Here is a 20,075-nt window from a genome sequence, read left to right as displayed (position 1 = left end):
GACTTCAACATGATCTGTCTGAAGGTGCTTTCTTATTTAACGTTTTTGATAAGGTAGTGAAACTGAATAGTATTTAAGACCCTACAGTTTCTAAAGAAATTAAAGGAAAAGAACCGTATAGACGGTAACTTTTTTCCTTACCCATTCACGTGTTTTCAGCAGCACTGGGCTGATGTTCTTTATTTTAGCTGGAAGAGTGGTGGCTGCGTGTTGCCTACCTGGATGTCCGTGTACCGTCACAACTGAACGTCAACTTTGGGGGCCCTGCGGCCCACGTTGAGCACTACTGGCCTCCAAAGGAAGGCACACAGCTGGAAAGAGGAAGTATAAGCCTTTGGCATAACTTGAACTACTGGCAGCTATTAAGAAAGTAAGGCTACTTATGTGAATTTGATACGAAATGTACCCAAAGTCTCAGGTGGCAAAAGCTGAGAGGCTTTATTTACTTAGTTGGGAATGAATATTACAGTTGTGACTATTTGGTATAAGTTTTATAATGACTTCTTAATCAAAATACTCTTGTTTTAATAGAGAAAAGGTGCCTGTTAATAAAGTCGGAAATACTCCTCTAGATATGAATCAGTTCCGAATGCTGTTTTCTACCTGCAAGATTCCAGGAATTAATAGAGACTCAATTAGGAATTATTTTAGGACTGGTAAGTAGAATCCTCGCACTTTCTTTGGTAAAAGCACCGGGATTTTGGGTAGTTTTGTTGTAGTTTCTATGACACCGTGAAACATTGTTTTGAAGAGTATTCCTTTTTGGATTTTGACTAATCAAAGGCTTTCAGTGAACCTCATCTTTCAGTCATCCTGATGAGTTGAACGTGATTTACGGGAATGGATTTTCTAAATTGTGTCTTACATGGTTCTGTACAAACCTGATGCTTATGTTGCACCATTTGAAAATTTAAAATTTAGTTAAGGTGTGGAATTATGAAGAGTATTAGGGAATCTGGGGAATATGATTTGGATCCGTCTGTTTCTGCCCTTTTTCTGTCACGGGACAGTGTCCAGGCCCCGAGTGGGTCTGCCTCCATCTGGCTGGTGGCGTGTGGGCTCTTGATTTCAGACAGGAACGATTTCACACTTGTAGGTGATTTTGAGAGTACATTTTTTCAACCTGGGACAGTGAAACAAAGGAAGGACTTAGGGTAGAAGAAGCAACAGGAGACAGCCTAGGCAGAGCTCTGCTTTGGCTCCCTAGAAACGTTACAGGAAAGAAGTGAGTCAGGCTGGGGCTGCTGTTCGCTCCCTGGGAAATAAAGGTCACAATGACAGAAGTAAGCCAAGGTGGGGCTGCTGATAGCTCACTGGAAAGTCAGAGGAAAGGGGGACTTGGAGGTGGGTTGAGCTGCCACTGCCTGCTGCTCCCCTTGTTGTAGATCTCAGGGGGACGCCTCAAGTTTAGGAGGAAGTAAAAAGTTCACACTCAAGAAGGGGCGTGGGTGTGCTCTGGAGTGAGCGCATGCTGGTATCCTTTGCCTGGGGAGTTTTGTTTCTCTTCCATGGGCAAGAATCTTAGGGGAGGATTTTGAGAGAATATTCATCAGCTTTTTAGGTGCATTTTTGTTATGCTGATGCATCATAATGAGCATATACGGGAGTTGGGATTATTGTTTGGTCTGCTATACTGTTTTACTTTTATCTTGGGTCTCTCTGGCTCTGATCCGGTTTTTAGTTGTTCCCCTGACTTCATCTGTCCTTGGGTTTGGCTGGCACAGATGGCATTAATTGGTTCTCTGTCCTGTCTCTCCCTGACCAGGGTGATTTAAGCTGTGTATTCTCTGATTAGGGAGGGGAGATAGAAACCATATGCTCTAAAGTGTCCTCTGTTAGGGAAGATTACGTCTTTTGATTCACTAGCTGGCTTTAAGTTCTTCACATCTTGTCACAATTTCCCCATTCCACTGGCCCAGGAATTTTCCTAGCTTCTTACTTCCCTGCCTGTGTTCCTTCTTATCTGAAGTCTCTTTTTGAGTGTTTACTTGTATGTGGTCATCATGCCCCTTTCATTGTGAATGTACTTTTCTTTCCTGTTGTATGAGGTGAGAACATGGTATCAATCTTCCTCAAGGCATTTGAGTTCAGATTGACTCATCGAAGTCTTTGCAAAGTTTTCACTATTAGGTTAATGACAGTTTCTCCTTGGTGTCTTAGCATATATTAAAATGGAAAATTCTGTGTTAGTAACTGCTACTTTTGTTACTTCAAGAATTTTTATTTTTTGTAAATTTAATGATATGTAATTATTGCAGAATGTATGCATGGATATTTTTCTTACATAATATTTTATTTAAAAGTAAAATTTCTGTAGCCAACTTTGCTTGTAGTGTGAGGGTATGAGTTCATTTTCATGTACTACTCAACTCCTCTTCGTAAACCTCTTTAGATGCTTGGGATAATGTCCTCAAGCCTATAACACACTTACCTTGATGTTACAAGTGAAAGAATTAAAAGAAAGGATTAAGAAACTTGGTTATTTATCTCATAAAGCTTAATGCTCAAATATGAATGGAAAAGATGAACAGGAAAAAATTGATAAGAGAATAACAGTAGCAAAAAGAGATAATATATACATCAGTTAAGAACTAATATCAACACACCTGGTTTTGTATTCAGTATTTATCACCTAGTGTATACCCTTATATAAAGTAATTCCTTTAATTTACAGTATGTAAAAGGGGAATTAATTAATTTAACAATGTGTATCCTGATACAGTGGCGTGAGCTGTCACGGTTAGTGTATTCTTGAACTTACGGCTGTGTGAAGAGGTGTAGATAGGGCTGAAGCTGAGATAATGAGTAGACGTGAAAAATATCAGAGTTAGTGACAGATACCATACAGAGAATCCAAACAACATGAGCACTGGGTGGCTGTTGTAGATTCGGCAGTCAGGGAAGACCTCTCCAAGTATCTGAATGATAAGATGATCCAGCGCAGTTTTTTGGCATTTTATTTTTTTATTTAGTTCAGTTTGTTGTTGCTGCTGCTGTGTTTGTGTGTGCATCATGGGGCGACCCCCTACACATCATAAACTTGGCATGTTTGAAGGGCATTTTAGCTCAGTAAGACCATTTCAGTCTTCTGGTCCCCAGACCCATAAAGTAGTAAATTTGTGGTGTTAGTGGTAAATTACTGAGCTAGTGGGAATTTGCTACAGCAGTCATAGAAAATATACTCATGTAAGTCTTTTCCCATCCTGCAACCCCCTTGCAGGACACTAATGCAGTCATATGTTTTGCCTTCCCTTTTTAGAAATGGATGAACTGTTCTGACTCCTTAGGATGCTTCTATGTGGTGCACTAGGCCCCTCCTCCTCTTGCCTAATCGAGGACCTTGCTTCTAGATTATCCTTTCTCTCTGTGCTGTGTTACCAGTTTTACCTTCTTACTGGATTGTTCCAATTCATAACATCTTCCTCTTAGAAGAAAAAAAAATTGACCCCTTGTCACCGTCAAGTGTTACATCCTAGTCAAAGCGCCTGTGACCTTCCGCTTTGGCCATTTTCACCTGGACTACAGTCACTTCCTAACTGATCTTGCTGTATATTCTCTTTCCTCTTAAAACCTCTTCTCCACGTAGCAGCTGGAGTGATCGTGTCATTACTCCCCTGCTTAAAACCCATCATACTGAAAATGGAAGGCCGTTTCTGAAGCTGGTGTCATGTGGCCCCAGCCTCCTGTCCCGCTCTACCCATTCCTCTGTCTGCTGCGGCTGCACTGACCTCCTTTTCTTTCAAACAAGCCAGCTCATTTTTGTCGCAGTGCCTTTGTGCTTGCTGTCTCCTCTGCCTGGAACTCCCTTCCTGCAGATATTGTTACGGCTCGCTCCTCCATTTCCTTTAGTTCTTTGCTCAGATACCCTCTCTAAGGTGCATCCTGAGGGAGCAACCTCCTCTCACCCTCCTCCCAACCATTTATTGATTATTATTGCATCAAGCTTATTATCTTTGTGCTTTTCCAGCCTTACAGTCTGGATAGCTGTGTTCAGTAGAGAGCAGCAATAAAAGTAGTGATGATAAATGTAAAAGGGAATGGGGGAGTGTTGCAGGGGAAGAGAGTAGAAATGGATTGGGGTAGCCATGAAGGACAAGGAAAATTCATGCCTCACCTCCTAGGACTGGAGGAAACAGGGTATCAGGGAAAAAATAGCAGTACTCTCAGGAGGTGGTCCTTCCTCACAGCTGACGAATAGATTTCATGAGATAACGTGGGTAAAGCATTTAGCACAGTTTCTTGTGCATTGTATCAACCAGTAAGTTTCCTTCCCGTGGCAGTATATATCTTTTCTAACTTTTCTTTCTCTTTTTTCTCCTTTCTTAGAGGGCAGGAGCAGGGGACATGCAGGAAGACCCTTGTTTGAGGGACTGGGACTTGAAAAATGGAGCTAAAACAGGATAGTCTGAGGTTTACAGCAGGCCAGTAGTTCCTGGGGAGTTAAAGTGTGCCAAAGGAAACGTTGAATCGGTTGCCAGTGGCTTACCGGTATCAGAATAAAACTATAGATTAGGCAAAATTCTCTTTCCTTGCCACACAGGCATATAGTGCCCTTGTTCTACTGAAAGCTACTTTCTTGAGAAAGCATAGCTAGATATTACTGCAATTAAATTATCTAATGAACAACGAACAGTAAAATAATCTGAAAGAAAAACTGGTTAATTCAAGTAGCTGTCCTAGCAAGGTGACGGCTCAGGGCCATGGGGGTGGGTGGGAGTGGGGGTGTGGGGGAGGTTAGGGGGTGGAGGGGTTGAGCAAAAGTAAAAAGGATTCATGGACATAGACAACAATGCGCTGATTGCGGGGGGCGGGCGCGGGGAGAGGGGTGGTATAAGGGGCTAAATGGTAATGAGGAAAAATACAATAAAAAAATTAATTTAAAAAAAGCCAACAAGTAGCTCTCGTCTTGGACTCTTCTGTTCCCCTTTCCCCTTCCCGTCCCTATCTGTAAATAAAACTAGAATTCCCTGTAGTAGTTTGGGATTTATTTGGTTCTCAAGGTTCACAAATATTTGAAGCTCCCATGGATTTCTAGATGTTTCGCATGGACAGGTTTCAAGAGCATGTATTTATATCATAATAACTGAATTCCATCACCTTATTAACGTGCTTTTGTTCATGTGATATATTAAATATGTAATATGTATAATATTGGAGAAATGATTTTTTTCTATTGGATATAAATATGCAGCTTTACTCTTATTTGAGAGGTTTGGTCTGTGTTTTCTGTTTTTTTTCCCCAGAGAGTGAAGGGTGTTCCCCAAGTCACGTTGCCGTGCTGTGTCGAGGCCGAGTTTTTGTCTTTGACGCGATACACGAAGGATGCTTGATCACCCCACCAGAGATTCTCAGGTTTTCAGACTTCTTTCTTCAGTCTCGTTAGGTCATAGGCTTTTGTGTGGATTAAAAAATAAATGTTCAGAATTGCCTGTTTATAAGGTGACAGAAAAATAAGAATTTTATATATGCTGAATCTTTAAGAAATCTATTTTTATTTTATTTTTAATTTAAATTAATTTTTATTTTAGTAGGCATATATGAATATATTCTACTTGGAGAAAAGACAGACTACCACTCTCATTTTCTGCCCTGGAATTAATCACTGTTACTAGTTGGGTGTATTCTAGCCTTTCATATTTATTTATATATACATATACATTTTAAAATATATATATTTCACATACAGTATGTACTATATACATACAAATAGATTGTATATATAGTAGTATATAGTATGTACTACCGTTTTACTTTGCCTGTATGTCATTTTAAAGTGTATTATAGAAAATTTCAAAATGTAGAAAGAAATGTACCCTTCCCTTAGCTTCAATAGTTACCAACTTATAGCTTTAGCAATGATAAATTCATAGTCTTGTTTCAACTGTACCTCCTTGTGACCCTCCTCTCATTCTCCCATGGATTATTTTAAAGAAAATCTTAAACATAATCTCCTTTCACTATAAATATTTTATTTTATTTAATCTTTATTCTTTTCCATTACCATATAGACCCCTTATACCCACCTCCCCCCAGCAGTCACCACACTGTTGCCTGCGTCCAATGAGTCCTTTTTCCCTTTGCTCAATCCCTCCACCCACTTACCTCCTCCTCCACTAGCTGTTATTTGCTCTCCATCTATGAGTCTGTCCCCATTTTCTTTGTTAGTTCAGTTTGCTCAATAGATTCCACCTGTGAGTGAAATCATATGGTATTTTCTTTCTCTGACTGGCTTATTTCACTTAGCATAATGTTCTCCAGGTCCGGATGGAGTACAATAGGTATAAATGTCCCATAGTTGTTTTATCCACTCATCTGTTGATGGACACTTGGGCTGCTTCCATATCTTGGCAACTGTAAATAACGCTGCAATGAACATAGGGGTGCTTATGTTCTTTCAAATTAGTGTTTTGGGTTCCTTTGGATATATTCCCAGAGGTGGGATTGCTGGGTCAAAAGGCAGATCCATTAATTTTTTTGAAGTATCTCCATACTGCTTTCCACAGTGGCTGCACCAATTTGCATTCCCACCAACAGTGCAAAAGGGTTCCCTTTTCTCCACATCCTCACCAGCACTTGCAGTTTGTTAATTAATTGCTGATAGCCATTCTGACAGGTGTGAGATGATATCTCTTTGTGGTTTTAATTTGCAGGTCTCTGATTAGTGACATTGAGCATATTTTCAGATGTCTATTGGCCATCTGTATGTCCTCTTTGGAGAAGTGTCTATTCAGGCCCTTTGCCCATTTTTCAATTGGGCAATTTAGTTGTTTGTTTTGGCGTTGAGCTTTGTTAGTAATTTATAAATTTTGGATGTTAACCCCTTATCAGATGTATCAGCGAATGTGTTCTCCCATTCTGTGGGTTGTTTTTTATTTTGTTGATAGTTTATTTTGCTGTGTAAAAACTTTTTAGTTTGAAGTAGTCCCATTTGTTTATTTTTTTTTCTTTTGCTTTCTTGCCTCCATACTTTCTCCAAACAGTCATCAGTTTTTAGAATTCAAATTTTATCTCACCTTTAACTGGAACCTAGTCAACAAAAGAAAAAAGCAAACAAACTATAACCAGAGACATTGAAGTTAAGAACAATCTAACAATAGCCAGAGGGGAGGGGGGAGGGGACAGTGGGGAGAAGGGTTTTCAGGAACTACTATAAAGGACACATGGACAAAACCAAGGGGGAGGGTGGAAGCAGGGGAGGGAGGTGGGTTTGGCTGGGGTGGGGTAGAGGGGTGGGGAGAAAATGCAGACAACTGTAATTGAACAATAAAATAATTGAAAAATTGAAAAAAATTTTGATTATATTTCACTTTTGCCTAAGATTCTTGTTCCTTGTAGTCTAGAATAAAGTCCCAGTTCCTTAGCAGTGGTCTAGATATGACCTTTGACCATCTTCAGCCCTGTCACCTGCTCCTCCTCCTGGTGCCTCCTATACTCCTACTCCTTTTCTCTGCTTGTAGTTCTTGTAATATATCAGATTATCTGTGACCTTTGCCTTCTCTCTGGAGTGCCCTCCCCTGCCTTGTCTACCTCCTGAGTGAGCACTCTTACTCATGCCTTGTGTCTCTGTTCACCTGTCACAACAAGGCCGACTGTTTCCTCATTTCCTATTCTCCTTCCTAACCTCAAGCCCCAAGGATTGCCTCCTGTAGTCTCTTTATATGCCTTACACTTATCTCTGTTATATTGATTATAATGTTTTATCGAAGTCATTTATTTCTGATTTTACATGCAGGTGGAGTGCTAAGATATTAGTTACCAGGCCTTTTTTTTAAATTCCCTTTCCTTGATACAAAGCAAAAGTGTGTGTGTGTGTGTGTGTGTGTGTGTGTGTGTGTGTGTGTGTGTGTGTGTGTGAGAGAGAGAGACAGAGAGAGAGAGAGAGAGAGAGAGAGAGAGAGAGAGAGAGAATTGAGTTGTCAGGCCAGTCCTGTGCATTAGGAAATTTTATACAGAAGTGCACAAAAAGATACATATTAGAAGAGGAAGATAAATTGGTCAGATTCTGCATCTTAGTGACTTGGAGTCTCAAAAAGATGTATTAAACTACAGTAATCCAGGAAAGAAGTAAAAAGTTGGGACTTTAAAAGATGGTACAAATGTAGAAAATGTTTTGGAGATAAAATGAATAAGACTTGGTGACTGGATTTAGAAAGAAAGATTAAAAATGACTGAGGTTTTTCAGCTTGGACGAATACATAGTATTACAATAGGAGGAGGCAGTAGAAGAACAGGTACCATTTCAATTCTTTTTTTTCTGGCTTTTAGTGACAGCTTTATTGAGATAGAATTCTCAGCATACTTTTCACCCATTTAAAATGTTCAATTCAACATTTTTGAATATTCACAGAATTGTGTGACTATCTCCACAGTCAATTTTAGAACATTTTTGTCATCCCCCAAGTAACCCTGTACGCGTAAGCAGTGACCCCATTGCACCCCAGCTCTTACCCCATCTATTAGCAGACACCTGCTAAACCTCCCCAACACTTCCACACCACCAGCCCTAGGCTCCCCCCCCTTGATTTTCTGGTTCGGTAGATGTGTCTGTTCCAGACATTCTACAGAATTAGAAACTTAAATGGCCTTTTGTGTCTTGGTTTTTCACTTAGCATAGTGTTTTCTAGGCTCATCCATCTTGTAGCAAGTACTTGTACGTCGTTTTTATGACTGAGTAATACTCCGTTCTGTGGACGTGCTGCATTTACTTACTCATTCATCGGCTGGTGCACGTTGGGGTGGTTTCCACTCTTTGGCTGCTCCGAATAATGCTGCCGAGAATGCCCGTGTGAAGGGTTTCGTGTGGACACACGTTTTCCCTTCTCTTGGAGTACCTGGGAGTGGAATCACTGGGTCTTAACTCTGTTTAACCAGCTGAGGAACTGACACACTCTTTTCCAAAGTGACCGCACCATTTCACACTCACCGCAGGGTGTAAGGGCTCCCGTTTCCTCACGTCCTCACCAACACTTGCTACCCTCTGCCTTTTCTGTCGTAGCCATCCTTGTGGGTCTGAAGTCATTGTGGTTTTTGTTTGCTTTTCCGTTAAAATAACGTTGGACATCTTTTCATGTGCTTACCAGCCATTTCTATGTCTTCACTAGAGGAATGCCTATTCAAATTCTTTGCCAGTTTTTAATTGGGTTACTTGTCTTTTTATTATTGAGTTGTGAGTCTTCATTATATATTCTGTATACAAGTCTCTTATTGGATCTATAACTTGCAAATACTTTTCTCCCATTTTGGAGTTACCTTTTTACTTTCTTCATGGCCGCCTTTGGAGCACACAAGTTTTAATTTTGACGAAGTCTGTCTTACCTAATTTTTTTTAGTTGCTTGTGCTTTTGTTGTTATATCTACAAAAAAAGCATTGCCTAATCCAAGATCATGAAGATTTATACTTATGTTTTCTTCTAAGATAAGTTTTTTAAATTGTGGGATGGGGACAGGGAGGTAATTTTAAAATGTACAACTAGTTTGAAATGTTGGCAGAAACTGAAGTAGAGACTTCAGCAAGAATTTGGGAATTTGGTACCAGAAATTTACAGAGAAAGTGGAGTTGAAGTTAGAGATTTGGTTGCCTCTTACATAAAGGTGATAGTTGAAGCGATTAAGAGGTGGATGGAATTACCAGGAGTGAAGTGGAAGAAAGGGTTGGGGGAGGCTAGTGATAGAAGTTTGGGGAAGTGCAATTGGCAGTGGAAGAACAAATAGCCCAGGAAGAAGACTGAGCAGTCAGCGAAGTGGGGAGACCACAGTGGAATACTGCTACAAAGCCAAGGCAGGAGGTAATTTTAAGATTTACTGCTGGGTGTTAAACACTATGATGAGGAAAATAATGCAAATTAATAATTGTATTTTTTTCCAGGCCACTAGTGGTACCATGAGGAAGTAAGGCTGAAACTAAACCTCTGTGGATCTTTTGACTGATAAAAATTTATTTTTTATAAAAAGGCCCTGTTATTTACCTGCCATATGTTTTAAAATACATGAAACTCATCAGACTGGGAGTATATGGGGGGAAATAATTGATCCTTAGCTAACAGTCTTTCAAATGGTTACAAACGACAACACGTGACTCCATGGGTTAACTACACAGATGTTAAGTAGGTATAGAGTGAGTCCTCTGTGAAGTATACGCACACATGATGTTTAGTTAGATGTGTAGGATATTCGTGAGATGGTTTACGAGAATATTATTCCAGTTCTCCATTGTGTAAGGGGTATGGACTTGGACCCCAAGAACACATGTACATTTTGAAAGTATAAATTATATCAGCCAAACACGAAATTTATTTACGTAAGTTATTGTCAAATGCACTTTTGGTGTTAATTGGCCACATAATCATCTTTTTAAAAACTAACGTGGTATGGAAATAAATCCATTGTTGTTGAGGTCGTAATCCCTTTTTCTGGATAATACATCCACATATTTAAACACCGGTAAACGTTATCACCTGTGAGGGCCCGCGTAGCCAGTGGTCCTGCCTGTACTCTTTTGAATCCTGTGTCTTTAATCTCCCATAAGGCAGCTGACGTACATCCACAAGAAGTGCCACAGTCAGCCCGATGGACCTGGGGTAGCAGCCCTGACTAGCGAGGAGCGAACTCGATGGGCTAAGGTTATAATTTACATTTGTCTTTTTTTTATTGAGGTATAATTGACATGTAACATTGTTTTCAGGTGTATAACATAATGATTCGCTGTTTGTATGTATTGCGAAATAATCACCACAATAAGTCTAGTTAATGTGTCTTCATAGTTACAAATTTCTTTTCTTGTGATGAGAAATTTTAAGATCTGCTCCCAGCAAGTTTCAAATATGCGGTGTATTATTATTAGCTAAACACTTTTTCTTAATGAGCTTTTCCCTCCTGGATTTAATCATTGTCTCATTATCTCCTTGCGCTTTAGGCACGAGAATATTTGATTAGTTTGGATCCAAAGAACTTGACTCTGTTAGAAAAAATTCAGAGCAGTTTACTGGTATATTCCATAGAGGACGGCAGTCCCCATGTGACACCTGAAGATTTTTCGCAGGTACTGAACTATCTTGTTTTATCTGTCTTGTTAACTATCTTGTTTGGTTCTTTCTTCCCACATGTACCAAACTGAAGCTTATACCTAGGTGAATAATGCTTCATGAATTCTTTCCTCGTTGTTTAGGTCCATTTAGAGAAATCTTGTATGTTGTTTAAAGAAGTGTGACTGTTTGCATATTACATATCAGTGTTTCTCAGCCTTTTCATTGAATGCATATGCAGAAAATTTCCACAGGTCACTGGGCTAAATAAGCTTCTTGTGCCAAAGGTGACATGAGACCCTACCTATAACCCACACCAGTGTGCCTTGACACCTTAGTTGGTGAGGTCTGTCCTAAGAATTATGCCAAACAGTAAGTAATTTATTTTATCATTTGGTTTTATAGAACAAACTGACTGTAATGAGTTTAAGGGTAAATGTGGCCTTACTTTTTTTCCCCCCTGGGATAATATTATCATTTCCTAGGAAATAATAAAAGGCAGTGGTCATATTTTTAGAAGCCTCATAGTCTTTTAAAAACAAATTATTTCATAAACCATTCATCAATATTAAATGATAGCAATAAAATAGTATAGAATTGAAAAGCCTCATAGCTAGAAACTTTTCCTCTCCTTTAGTTTTATTTGTTTAATAGGAGGGTCACCAGGCTTCTTGAGGAAAAATATGTTTTAATGCAGCATCGTTAAACCTTTTCACTGCCGTCTCCAATCAGACACACATTCAGACCGCAGCCCGCTCTACACGGGCGCTTGTTCATACAGATGCAAGCAATAGTAGTTCCACAGAAAAGTATTACTGTCCGTGATGTGCTCTCGTCTTTATGTTTCATTCTGTTCTTTCTTTTTGTAAAGGATGCTTACTGTGGTGCACTAAATCGATTTCATGACTCACTAACGGGCCAAACCCACTGTTTGAGAAACAGGTTTAGAGGGATGTGACATCTTGAAATATTTTTGTTGTAACTAAATTTTAATGACTAAACTTATTAAGGCCTCTCAATATTATTCAAGTTGCAAAAGCCTGCTTCTTTCAATTGTATGTTCTCTAAACATTTTTGAATGCTATACCAGCCATCTCGTTTATGGAGGATTTCTTGAGATTTTTATTTTTTCAAATTATAAGAGAAAGTTTAGAAAGCTACAGAGGTAGTAGAAGTGAGCCACCTGGGGTGTACGGGCTCAGAAAACAAGTTACAGAGGCAGGGAAGGGCCCTTGGAACTCAGGAGAGAGAAAGGCGAGGGTGATGCTCCTGGGGGAGCGGAGGGGGTAGGGAAAGGTGTGGGTGTGTTCCCAGGAGTAAGAGCGCACCTCTTGAGCATTTAAGAAATATCTAAAGTTGGGCCAGAATTACTCTCTTGAGCACAATTTATTAAATTTGGTTTACCCAAAAGTGAAAAGTCAGACTCTCTCTCTCTACGTGTGTGTGTGAGAGAGAGATATGATACGAATACTTACAAATCGATATTAAAACCTTTTGTATTGATTTTAGGTAACTGCAATGATCCTCACTGGAGACCCAGCCGTGCGCTGGGGTGACAAATCCTATAACTTGATTTCCTTTTCTAACGGAGTATTTGGCTGTAATTGTGATGTAAGTGAACTACTGAAGTTATTTTTTTCCTTTCAGTCTTTTAGGTTGATTTACTGGCAGTGAGCTATAATACTTATGCTGAGCTGTGGTGGTATGAGTAAATACTTCTTCAGTTGTATGGCATTATCGTAAAAGGTTTGGTTAGGATTTCTCTGTGATGGTAGAGTACAGGACAGGTTATTTTCAGTGGTAAAGCTAATAGTTTAGTGTTCATTTGCAAAGTGAAATTTGCATATATTTTTATGGATTATAAACTCTTCAGAATTCACTGTTTGTTGAGAATTAGAACTGGTGGCCAGTCAGGAGGCCTATGAATCAAGAAAATTTAAAAATCAACCTAAGTTAGAGTTGCAGTACACAATTGTAATCTCATTATAACACTTTCTGTAAAGTGTATAATTTGGCATAAAGTAGTGTGATGTAGACTTTTTGTTAGTTTTGGTGGCCTTCCTCTAAAAGCATTTAGTGGCTGTACAATACTAAAAAGACCTGGGGAGAGGGGTTTTCAGGAACTACTATAAAGGACACATGGACAAAACCAAGGGGGAGGGTGGAGGTGGGAGGAGGGAGGTGGGTTTGGCTGGGGTGGGGTGGAGGGGTGGGGAGAAAATGCAGACAACTGTAATTGAAGAGCAATAAAAAAAATGTTTAATAAAAAAATATAAAATAAATATTTTATAAGCAAAAAAAAAAAACCTGTTCCATTGATCTGGGTTCAGTGGTCATATTAATCAGTATTTATTTAGTTTTAGGCGATAGAAACTGGCATTAGCTTAGGAAGATATTGCTGGCGTAGGGGTGTAGCTAAATTTGGGTAAGGCTGACTTCCAGGGTCCAGATTCTCCCATTAGAAATTACTCTTTCTGTTTTTTGGTACTACTATTCTACATTTGGCTTTCTTTTGGGGTAGACTGCCCATGTGGTTGCTGTACCCACCATCTCAGTCTTCATAGGTGAGTGTTCCCCATGGCAGTAGCCAGCTTTTCCCCCCAGTGGTTCCAGCAAGAGACCTGGGAGTCGTGCTCATCGGCTAGGATTGGCGTGTGTGAACCACATGCCCATTCCAGGGAGTCGGGCACTCTGATGTCCTGGTCTGGGTCACATGCCAAACCTTGGAACCTAGAGGTAGAATCACTCTTACTCCAACCACCACAAATGTACAGGGTGGCTGCCTAAAGGAAGACAAGTTGTTAGCATCACGGGAAAAGGTGGAAGGGTTGATGAGCCCATAATCAGTCTAGTTGTCCATTGTAGTAGTCCATCGGAGTAAAAGGTTGCCATGAGTCATTTTGGAATTTTGTGGTCTTTGCTCTTCCTTGGAGTCCAGTGTTGACAAAATATTTCTTGTTTATTGCCTCAGTTTTCTTCTCTTCAGCTCCTTGTTTGATTTTCTTCACCTTCTCAGTCTCGTTTGTATCCTCACTAGTCCCTGGAAACGATCCTCTGTAAGGAGCTGACTGCCCCCACCCCTGACCTGTCTGCTGCAGTTGATCACCCTCTTCTTCATACGGCACTGGCACTGTCTCCATCCCCTCTCCAGTCTTTCCCTGTCTGTTTATTCTAAAACTGACCTCAGTAGTGGTCATACTTTTCCCACGTGCCTGCTGTCTTCCCTGGTTTAATGCTTTGATTGGCCGTTTTCATCTAGGTGGCTTGCAGTTACACTCTTCCAGTTTTCACCTGTTCTCGCTTTGAGAGTTCTGTGTCACCGTATGTTAAATTGTCCGGACTGGGTGTTATTCAGTGTACTGTCACATGGGGCTAAGTTGCTCGCATCATTAAGAAGATGCATCATCTTGCTTTTCTCCCTCATTCCCAACCCCTCCTCCACAAAAAACCCTTGTACCACTTTGGTTTTTACCAATACCACCAGCTTCCTGCTGTTTGCTCAAATTCAGGATGAAAATAACTTAATGATTTTTCTATCTTTGAATAAAGAATTTTGGTCCCATTATTAGCATACATCTCAGCACAACTGAGATGCTTTCCTGTAGGAAGCGTACGGACGTTTTATACATATGCATTAACACCCATGTATGTATAAAGTCAACCTGATTTTCTGCACATGATAATCTGCCTTTACAATTCTGTGTAGCTTTCTCTTGTAACCTCAGATGCTAGTAAGAAAGTGCAATCTAGCCCGTGTGAAGCATCATCAGTAACGTATATACACTGTAAAGTAAAGCTGTTCTAACTCAAAGCCTTGTTGCTGTTCTCTCCATTGGTGCTTGAATGTGTACGTCTGTGGTTCTCCTAATTCATCGCATTTCCCTCCTGGGTTTCCCCACATAGGCTTTGTGGGGCGTGTAAGAAGCGTGTAATGAACCTGAGTTGTTAATATAACAGCAGTTACTAATTATTGCTGTGGGCCTGGTTCTGTAGTAAGCACTTTACAAGCATTATTAAAATCGTTTTTCACAGCAGCTGTATGAGAATAGGTGTTGATATTATTATGCCCAGTAACAGGGAGGCCATTTACTTAAAGGATTAAGTAACTTCCTCACCATTGCACAGCTAGCACATGGCGGGGTTTGGACTCAGAACCGAAGTCCACATTTTTAAATAGCATGCTGCACATATCGCCTTCATATAAGTGGAATAAGAGTGGTCAAACTTATGTGAACAGATAAAGCATTAGGAAAGCATTTGAATTTTTCATTTTTTCTTTTTTTTTTAATTGATTGTTTTCCATCGGGGAATGGATGAGTAGAATTATAAATTGAAGAGATTTATATCCATCAGTCTTGTTCTTTCTAACTGGTTCCAGTAGAAGGGTTAGAGATTAATACTATTGTCTTAAGTGAAACAGTGTATGTGATATCTGTGAAAATTCTTTGTAAAGCTGTAAAGCACTACACAGCTGCCAGATGCAGTGACTTGTCAGTTACTGTTTTGTTCCGTGAGCTGCTGCTGACGGGTGGGACCAGCTGCTCCTGCGTCTCCTACCGCCCTCCCTCATGAGCCTTTCCTGATATTTTGGCCGCTACCTATTTGGCAACAGTACCTTGTGCTTCCAGCCTCCATCAGGCCAGATAGAGGGCCGCAGAGCTGTGTAGTGTTAAAGTGATATTTTAGACACCTAACTAGCTACTCCTTGTGAACCTGGGCCCAGATGGGCTGGGTTTATTTTCGGCCTCCCTTCTTCCTCCCCAAGGCTGGCAGGGTCACATTCAGTTCATGAACAGTAGCTGTGCTTAATGTAAAGTGGTAGCAGTAACACAGAGAAAAAACCAGTCTGATGTAATTGTCATCAAAAGAACATGGAGAAATTAAGTTAGAAAGTTTGTCCTTCAAAGTCAATGATGGAAAAATTCACTAGCTGCAAGTCATTTCTCTAAACATAGCTTTCAAACCTGTAACACCCTGTAATTGAGCCCCTCTTTCCCACATTCCTTAAACATTGAGAATTCTGCCTCTTCCGAATACTGTTGCATATACGTTCACAAAATTACTAGGTTTTAATACGCATCTAGTGGGCCTGTGTCTTTACCTAAAGTTCACACCCACCGTCAATTTAGCCTTCAGATAGCCTGCCATCCCCGTGGGCTTCGACACAGTGCCCTCACAGCTCCCGAGCATCTCGGCATTGCACATGTAGGCCTGCTTTGACTTCCAGGACAAAGAGCGAGTATTTTCTCTAGAGGTTCGAGTCCACTTCACACCCTCTCCACTACCTCAAGACCTAATTAAGTGCTTCCAACTGTGGATATCTGTTCTTTCTCAGAGAATAAAATGTAGCCATCACTATATTGTATAACATCCATATCTTTATCATTAGGCAGTGAGGGCATCTGAGAATTCTGCACTTTTATTATGAGTTAAGAGTGGAGGAAAAGTGAAAATGAAACATTGGGTTAAGTTTTAACCTGATACAAACTTTGTAGTATAAAGTATCCAAATATCGTGTATTTCTGTTTTAGCATGCTCCTTACGATGCGATGGTTATGGTAAACGTCAGCTATTATGTTGATGAGAAGATTTTCGAGAATGAAGGAAGATGGAAGGTATGTTAGAACAAGTATTTTATCCTTTTGCTCCTCATATTTTTATAGATACAATATTCTCAATTCTTCCCTATTTTCAGGGTTCAGAAAAAGCACGGGCGATACCGCTTCCAGAGGAGCTGGTTTTTACTGTGGATGAGAAAGTATTAAATGACATCAGCCAAGCTAAAGCCCAATTTCTGAAGCAGGTAGATTTTTCACTTTTCTGTCAGATAGTGATGCTTTCTCTTTTAACTGCTATATGTAAAAACTTGGCTAGCATCTAAGTATGACAGTATGAAACACTTAAATTATAGCTTTCATACCTTTAGTTATGTTTGATAAGTGCTTTAATGAAAAGTATAATTTGGTTATCTTCGGGATGTGCTCCTTAGGTGGTTGTCACTGTTCCCATTTAATTGTTTTTGCTGTCAGTCATCTGATCTGCAGGTTGTGGCACGTGCCTTCACACCTTTCGGCAAAAAGCTGACCAAGAAGAAGGTGCTTCACCCCGATACATTTATTCAGCTTGCTCTTCAGCTGGCCTATTACAGACTTCATGGGCGGTGAGAGCCATTCATTTTCTGTCCGCAGACTCTTGAACCCCAAGGGTGTATCTTTACCATAGCGATTTCATTCTCACCCACAGTGTTTTTTCCTACTTTTTCCAATCGACACCATGTCTGAGTTTGTACTTCCATCAATAATAATTGCAAAGAATGACAGACTTCCATCTGTGACATTTTCATAGTCTCACCTTGTTTTTAATTACCTTAATACTTCTAAGGAGGGGCTTTGCCATTTGGGGGGATTCAGATCATTTGGTTTTCATGAAGTCTCAGTTTTCTGACGGGTTCATGAAAAGGCGTGATTTTGTAGATTATCTTAGTCTTTACTCATTTTTAGGATAGAAGAGATGGTATGTTGCAGCTTTCTATATCTTAAACTGAAGTAGAAGCTCCTTGATCTTACTTTTTAAAATCCAGTCTGAGAATATCTGTTTTTAATGGGATGTTTAAATCATTTACATTTAATTATCAGGTTCGGTTTATGTTTATCATCATGCTGTATATTTTGTATATTTATGTTTATCATCTTGCCCATCTGTTTTTGTTCCTTCTTTTTTTATCTTCTTTTGCATTCGTAGAGTATATTTTTGTTAATTGTTCCATTTTATCTTCATAGTCTTTTTCTATTGGGTTTTGGGCTTTTTTAGTAGTTGCATTAGGATTTACAAAATACGTCTTTAATTTATCGCAGTTTACCTTCATATAACATTTGGTTGGCCAAAAAGTCCATTTAGTTTTTTACATAAAATAAAAGACACATTTTCATTTTCACCAATAACTTTATTAATTTGGACATTTTGAGTATATCGGCTATCTCCTGCTATTGGTCTCTAGCAGTTAGAGGCCAGGGGTGCTGCTAAACATCTTCCAATGCCTGAGACAGCCCCACAGCAAAGAATTATTTGGCTGAAATGTCAGTAGTACCAAGAAACTTTGCAAACCACTCTTGACACGTTCATTCGATCAGTCACAGTGCCTTCTCCATATACTGCACAAATCTTTTTTTGCGTTTTGACCTTTCTTGAAATAATAAAGCATAATATGCCGAAAATGTTGCATATCTCCTTCCATCTTCAATATTAAAGTGACTGTACAAAAACTCACCAATTGTGATGTTGCTTTTTATGTACACTGATATAACAGCTGTCACAATACAATATAACAAAATTGTTTCGAATGAAGTTAAAGACAACTAGGCACTACTAGAGGCCTTATACAGAAAAAACTAAATGAACTTTTTGGCCAACCAAGTATTTCCCACTTCACGGATAATGTAAGAACCTTAAAACAAAATGCTTGTATGTCACTCCCCCCGTTCTTTGTGCTGTTGTCGTACATTATTATACTTCTGCATGTTACAAACCACACAATGTACTGTTACTATTTTTGCCTTAAGCAGTTAGCTTTTTTATTATGGTAAAATAGGTATAAAACACAGCATGCCATTTTAACCATTTTTAAGTGTATGACCCAGCAGCACTGACTACAGTCACAGTGCTGTGCCGCCATCACCACTGTTAATTTCTAACATTTCTCATCACCCGAAACAGAACCTGTTCCCGTTAAGCAATAACTTTCCACTCCCCCTTTGGCCCCGCACCCTGCCAACCTCTAATCTGCTTTTTGTTTCTATGAATTTGCCTGTTGTAGATATTTCCTGTAAGGGGAATTATATAAAATTTGTCCTTTTGTGTCTGGCTTATTTCAGTTAGATAAGTTTTGAAATCTGGAAGTATGAGTCCTTCACCTTTGTTCTTGTCTTCAAAATTGTTTTGACTCTTCTGGGTCCCTTGAAATTCCGTAAGAATTTTAGGATGGGTTTTTCCATTTTTGCAAAAATGTCACTAGGATTTTGATAGAGATTACACTGAATCTGGGACTGTTTTGGGTAGTATTGTTATCTTAACAATGTCTAGTCTCAATCTATGAACATGGGGTCCCTTTCCATTTATTTTTGTTTTTTAAAATTTAGCAGTGTTTTGTACTTTTCGCTGCACAAGTCTGTTCACCTCTTCAGTTAAATTTAATCCTGAATATTTCATTCTTTTTGATGCTATACTAAATGGATTTTTTAAAATTTTCTTTTCAAATCACTCATTACTAATGCATAAAAATGTAACTTGATTTTTTGTGTTGATTTTGTATCTTGAAACTTTGCCATATTTATTATTTCTAACTCTGTGTGTGTGTGTGTGTATGTGTGTACTCTTTAGGGTTTTCTAAATATAAGATTAGGTATCTGTGAATAGAGATAGTTTTCCTTTCCAATTTGGATGCTTTTTTTCCCTCTGGCTAGAGCAGCCAGTTCCATGTTGACTAGAAGTGGCAAAATCAGGCATCCTTTCCTGTTCATCTTAGGTAGAAAGTTTTCAGTCTTTCACCTTTTACTGTGAGGTTGGCTGTGGGCTTTTCATACGGGCCCTTTGTCATGTTGTGGAAGTTCCCTTCTCTTTGTGTTTTATTGAGTGTTTTCATTATGGAACAGTGTTGGGTATTGTCAAATGCTTTTCCGGTATCAGTCGAGATTATCACGTAGATCTTTTCTTTCAGTGTATTAATGTGGTATATGACATTGATTGATTTTCATTTGTTGAACCACTCTTGCATTCCTGGGTAAACCTCACTAGGTGATGCTCTATCATCCTTTTAATATGCTGCTGAATTGAGTTTGCTAATAATGTAGAGGATTTTCAAATCTATATTTATAAGAAATACTGGTTTATAATGTCCTCTCTTGTAGTGTCTTTGACTGGTTTTCATATCAGAGTAATGCTGGCCTTGTTATGAGTTAGGAAGTGTTCCCTCCTCTTCAGTTTTTTTTTTTTGTGGGCTGGGAGAGTTTGACAAGAATTGATGTCAAATTTTTAAGTGTTAGAATTCATTAATGAAGC

The 20,075-nt window shown here is 39.3% G+C and overlaps 1 protein-coding gene across 2 annotated transcripts in view; it reads left to right on the top strand.

The window, feature by feature from the left end:
* CROT (carnitine O-octanoyltransferase) overlaps nucleotides 1-20,075 on the top strand; it is a 42,673-nt gene that overhangs the window by 9,364 nt on the left and 13,234 nt on the right. For both annotated transcript variants that reach the window (XM_024559129.3, XM_024559120.3), the window contains 9 exons: nucleotides 189-370; nucleotides 532-656; nucleotides 5,244-5,352; nucleotides 10,526-10,619; nucleotides 10,913-11,038; nucleotides 12,531-12,632; nucleotides 16,553-16,636; nucleotides 16,717-16,824; nucleotides 17,051-17,181. In XM_024559129.3, the coding sequence (XP_024414897.2) occupies nucleotides 189-370; nucleotides 532-656; nucleotides 5,244-5,352; nucleotides 10,526-10,619; nucleotides 10,913-11,038; nucleotides 12,531-12,632; nucleotides 16,553-16,636; nucleotides 16,717-16,824; nucleotides 17,051-17,181 (1,061 nt within the window). The remainder of the gene's footprint in view (nucleotides 1-188; nucleotides 371-531; nucleotides 657-5,243; nucleotides 5,353-10,525; nucleotides 10,620-10,912; nucleotides 11,039-12,530; nucleotides 12,633-16,552; nucleotides 16,637-16,716; nucleotides 16,825-17,050; nucleotides 17,182-20,075) is intronic.

Source organism: Desmodus rotundus, chromosome 6 (genome assembly GCF_022682495.2).
Source record: "Desmodus rotundus isolate HL8 chromosome 6, HLdesRot8A.1, whole genome shotgun sequence".
Classification (NCBI taxonomy): domain Eukaryota; kingdom Metazoa; phylum Chordata; class Mammalia; order Chiroptera; family Phyllostomidae; genus Desmodus; species Desmodus rotundus.
The sequence above is the reverse complement of the archived record's forward strand: the minus strand, read 5'-3'. Positions and strand labels throughout refer to the sequence as shown.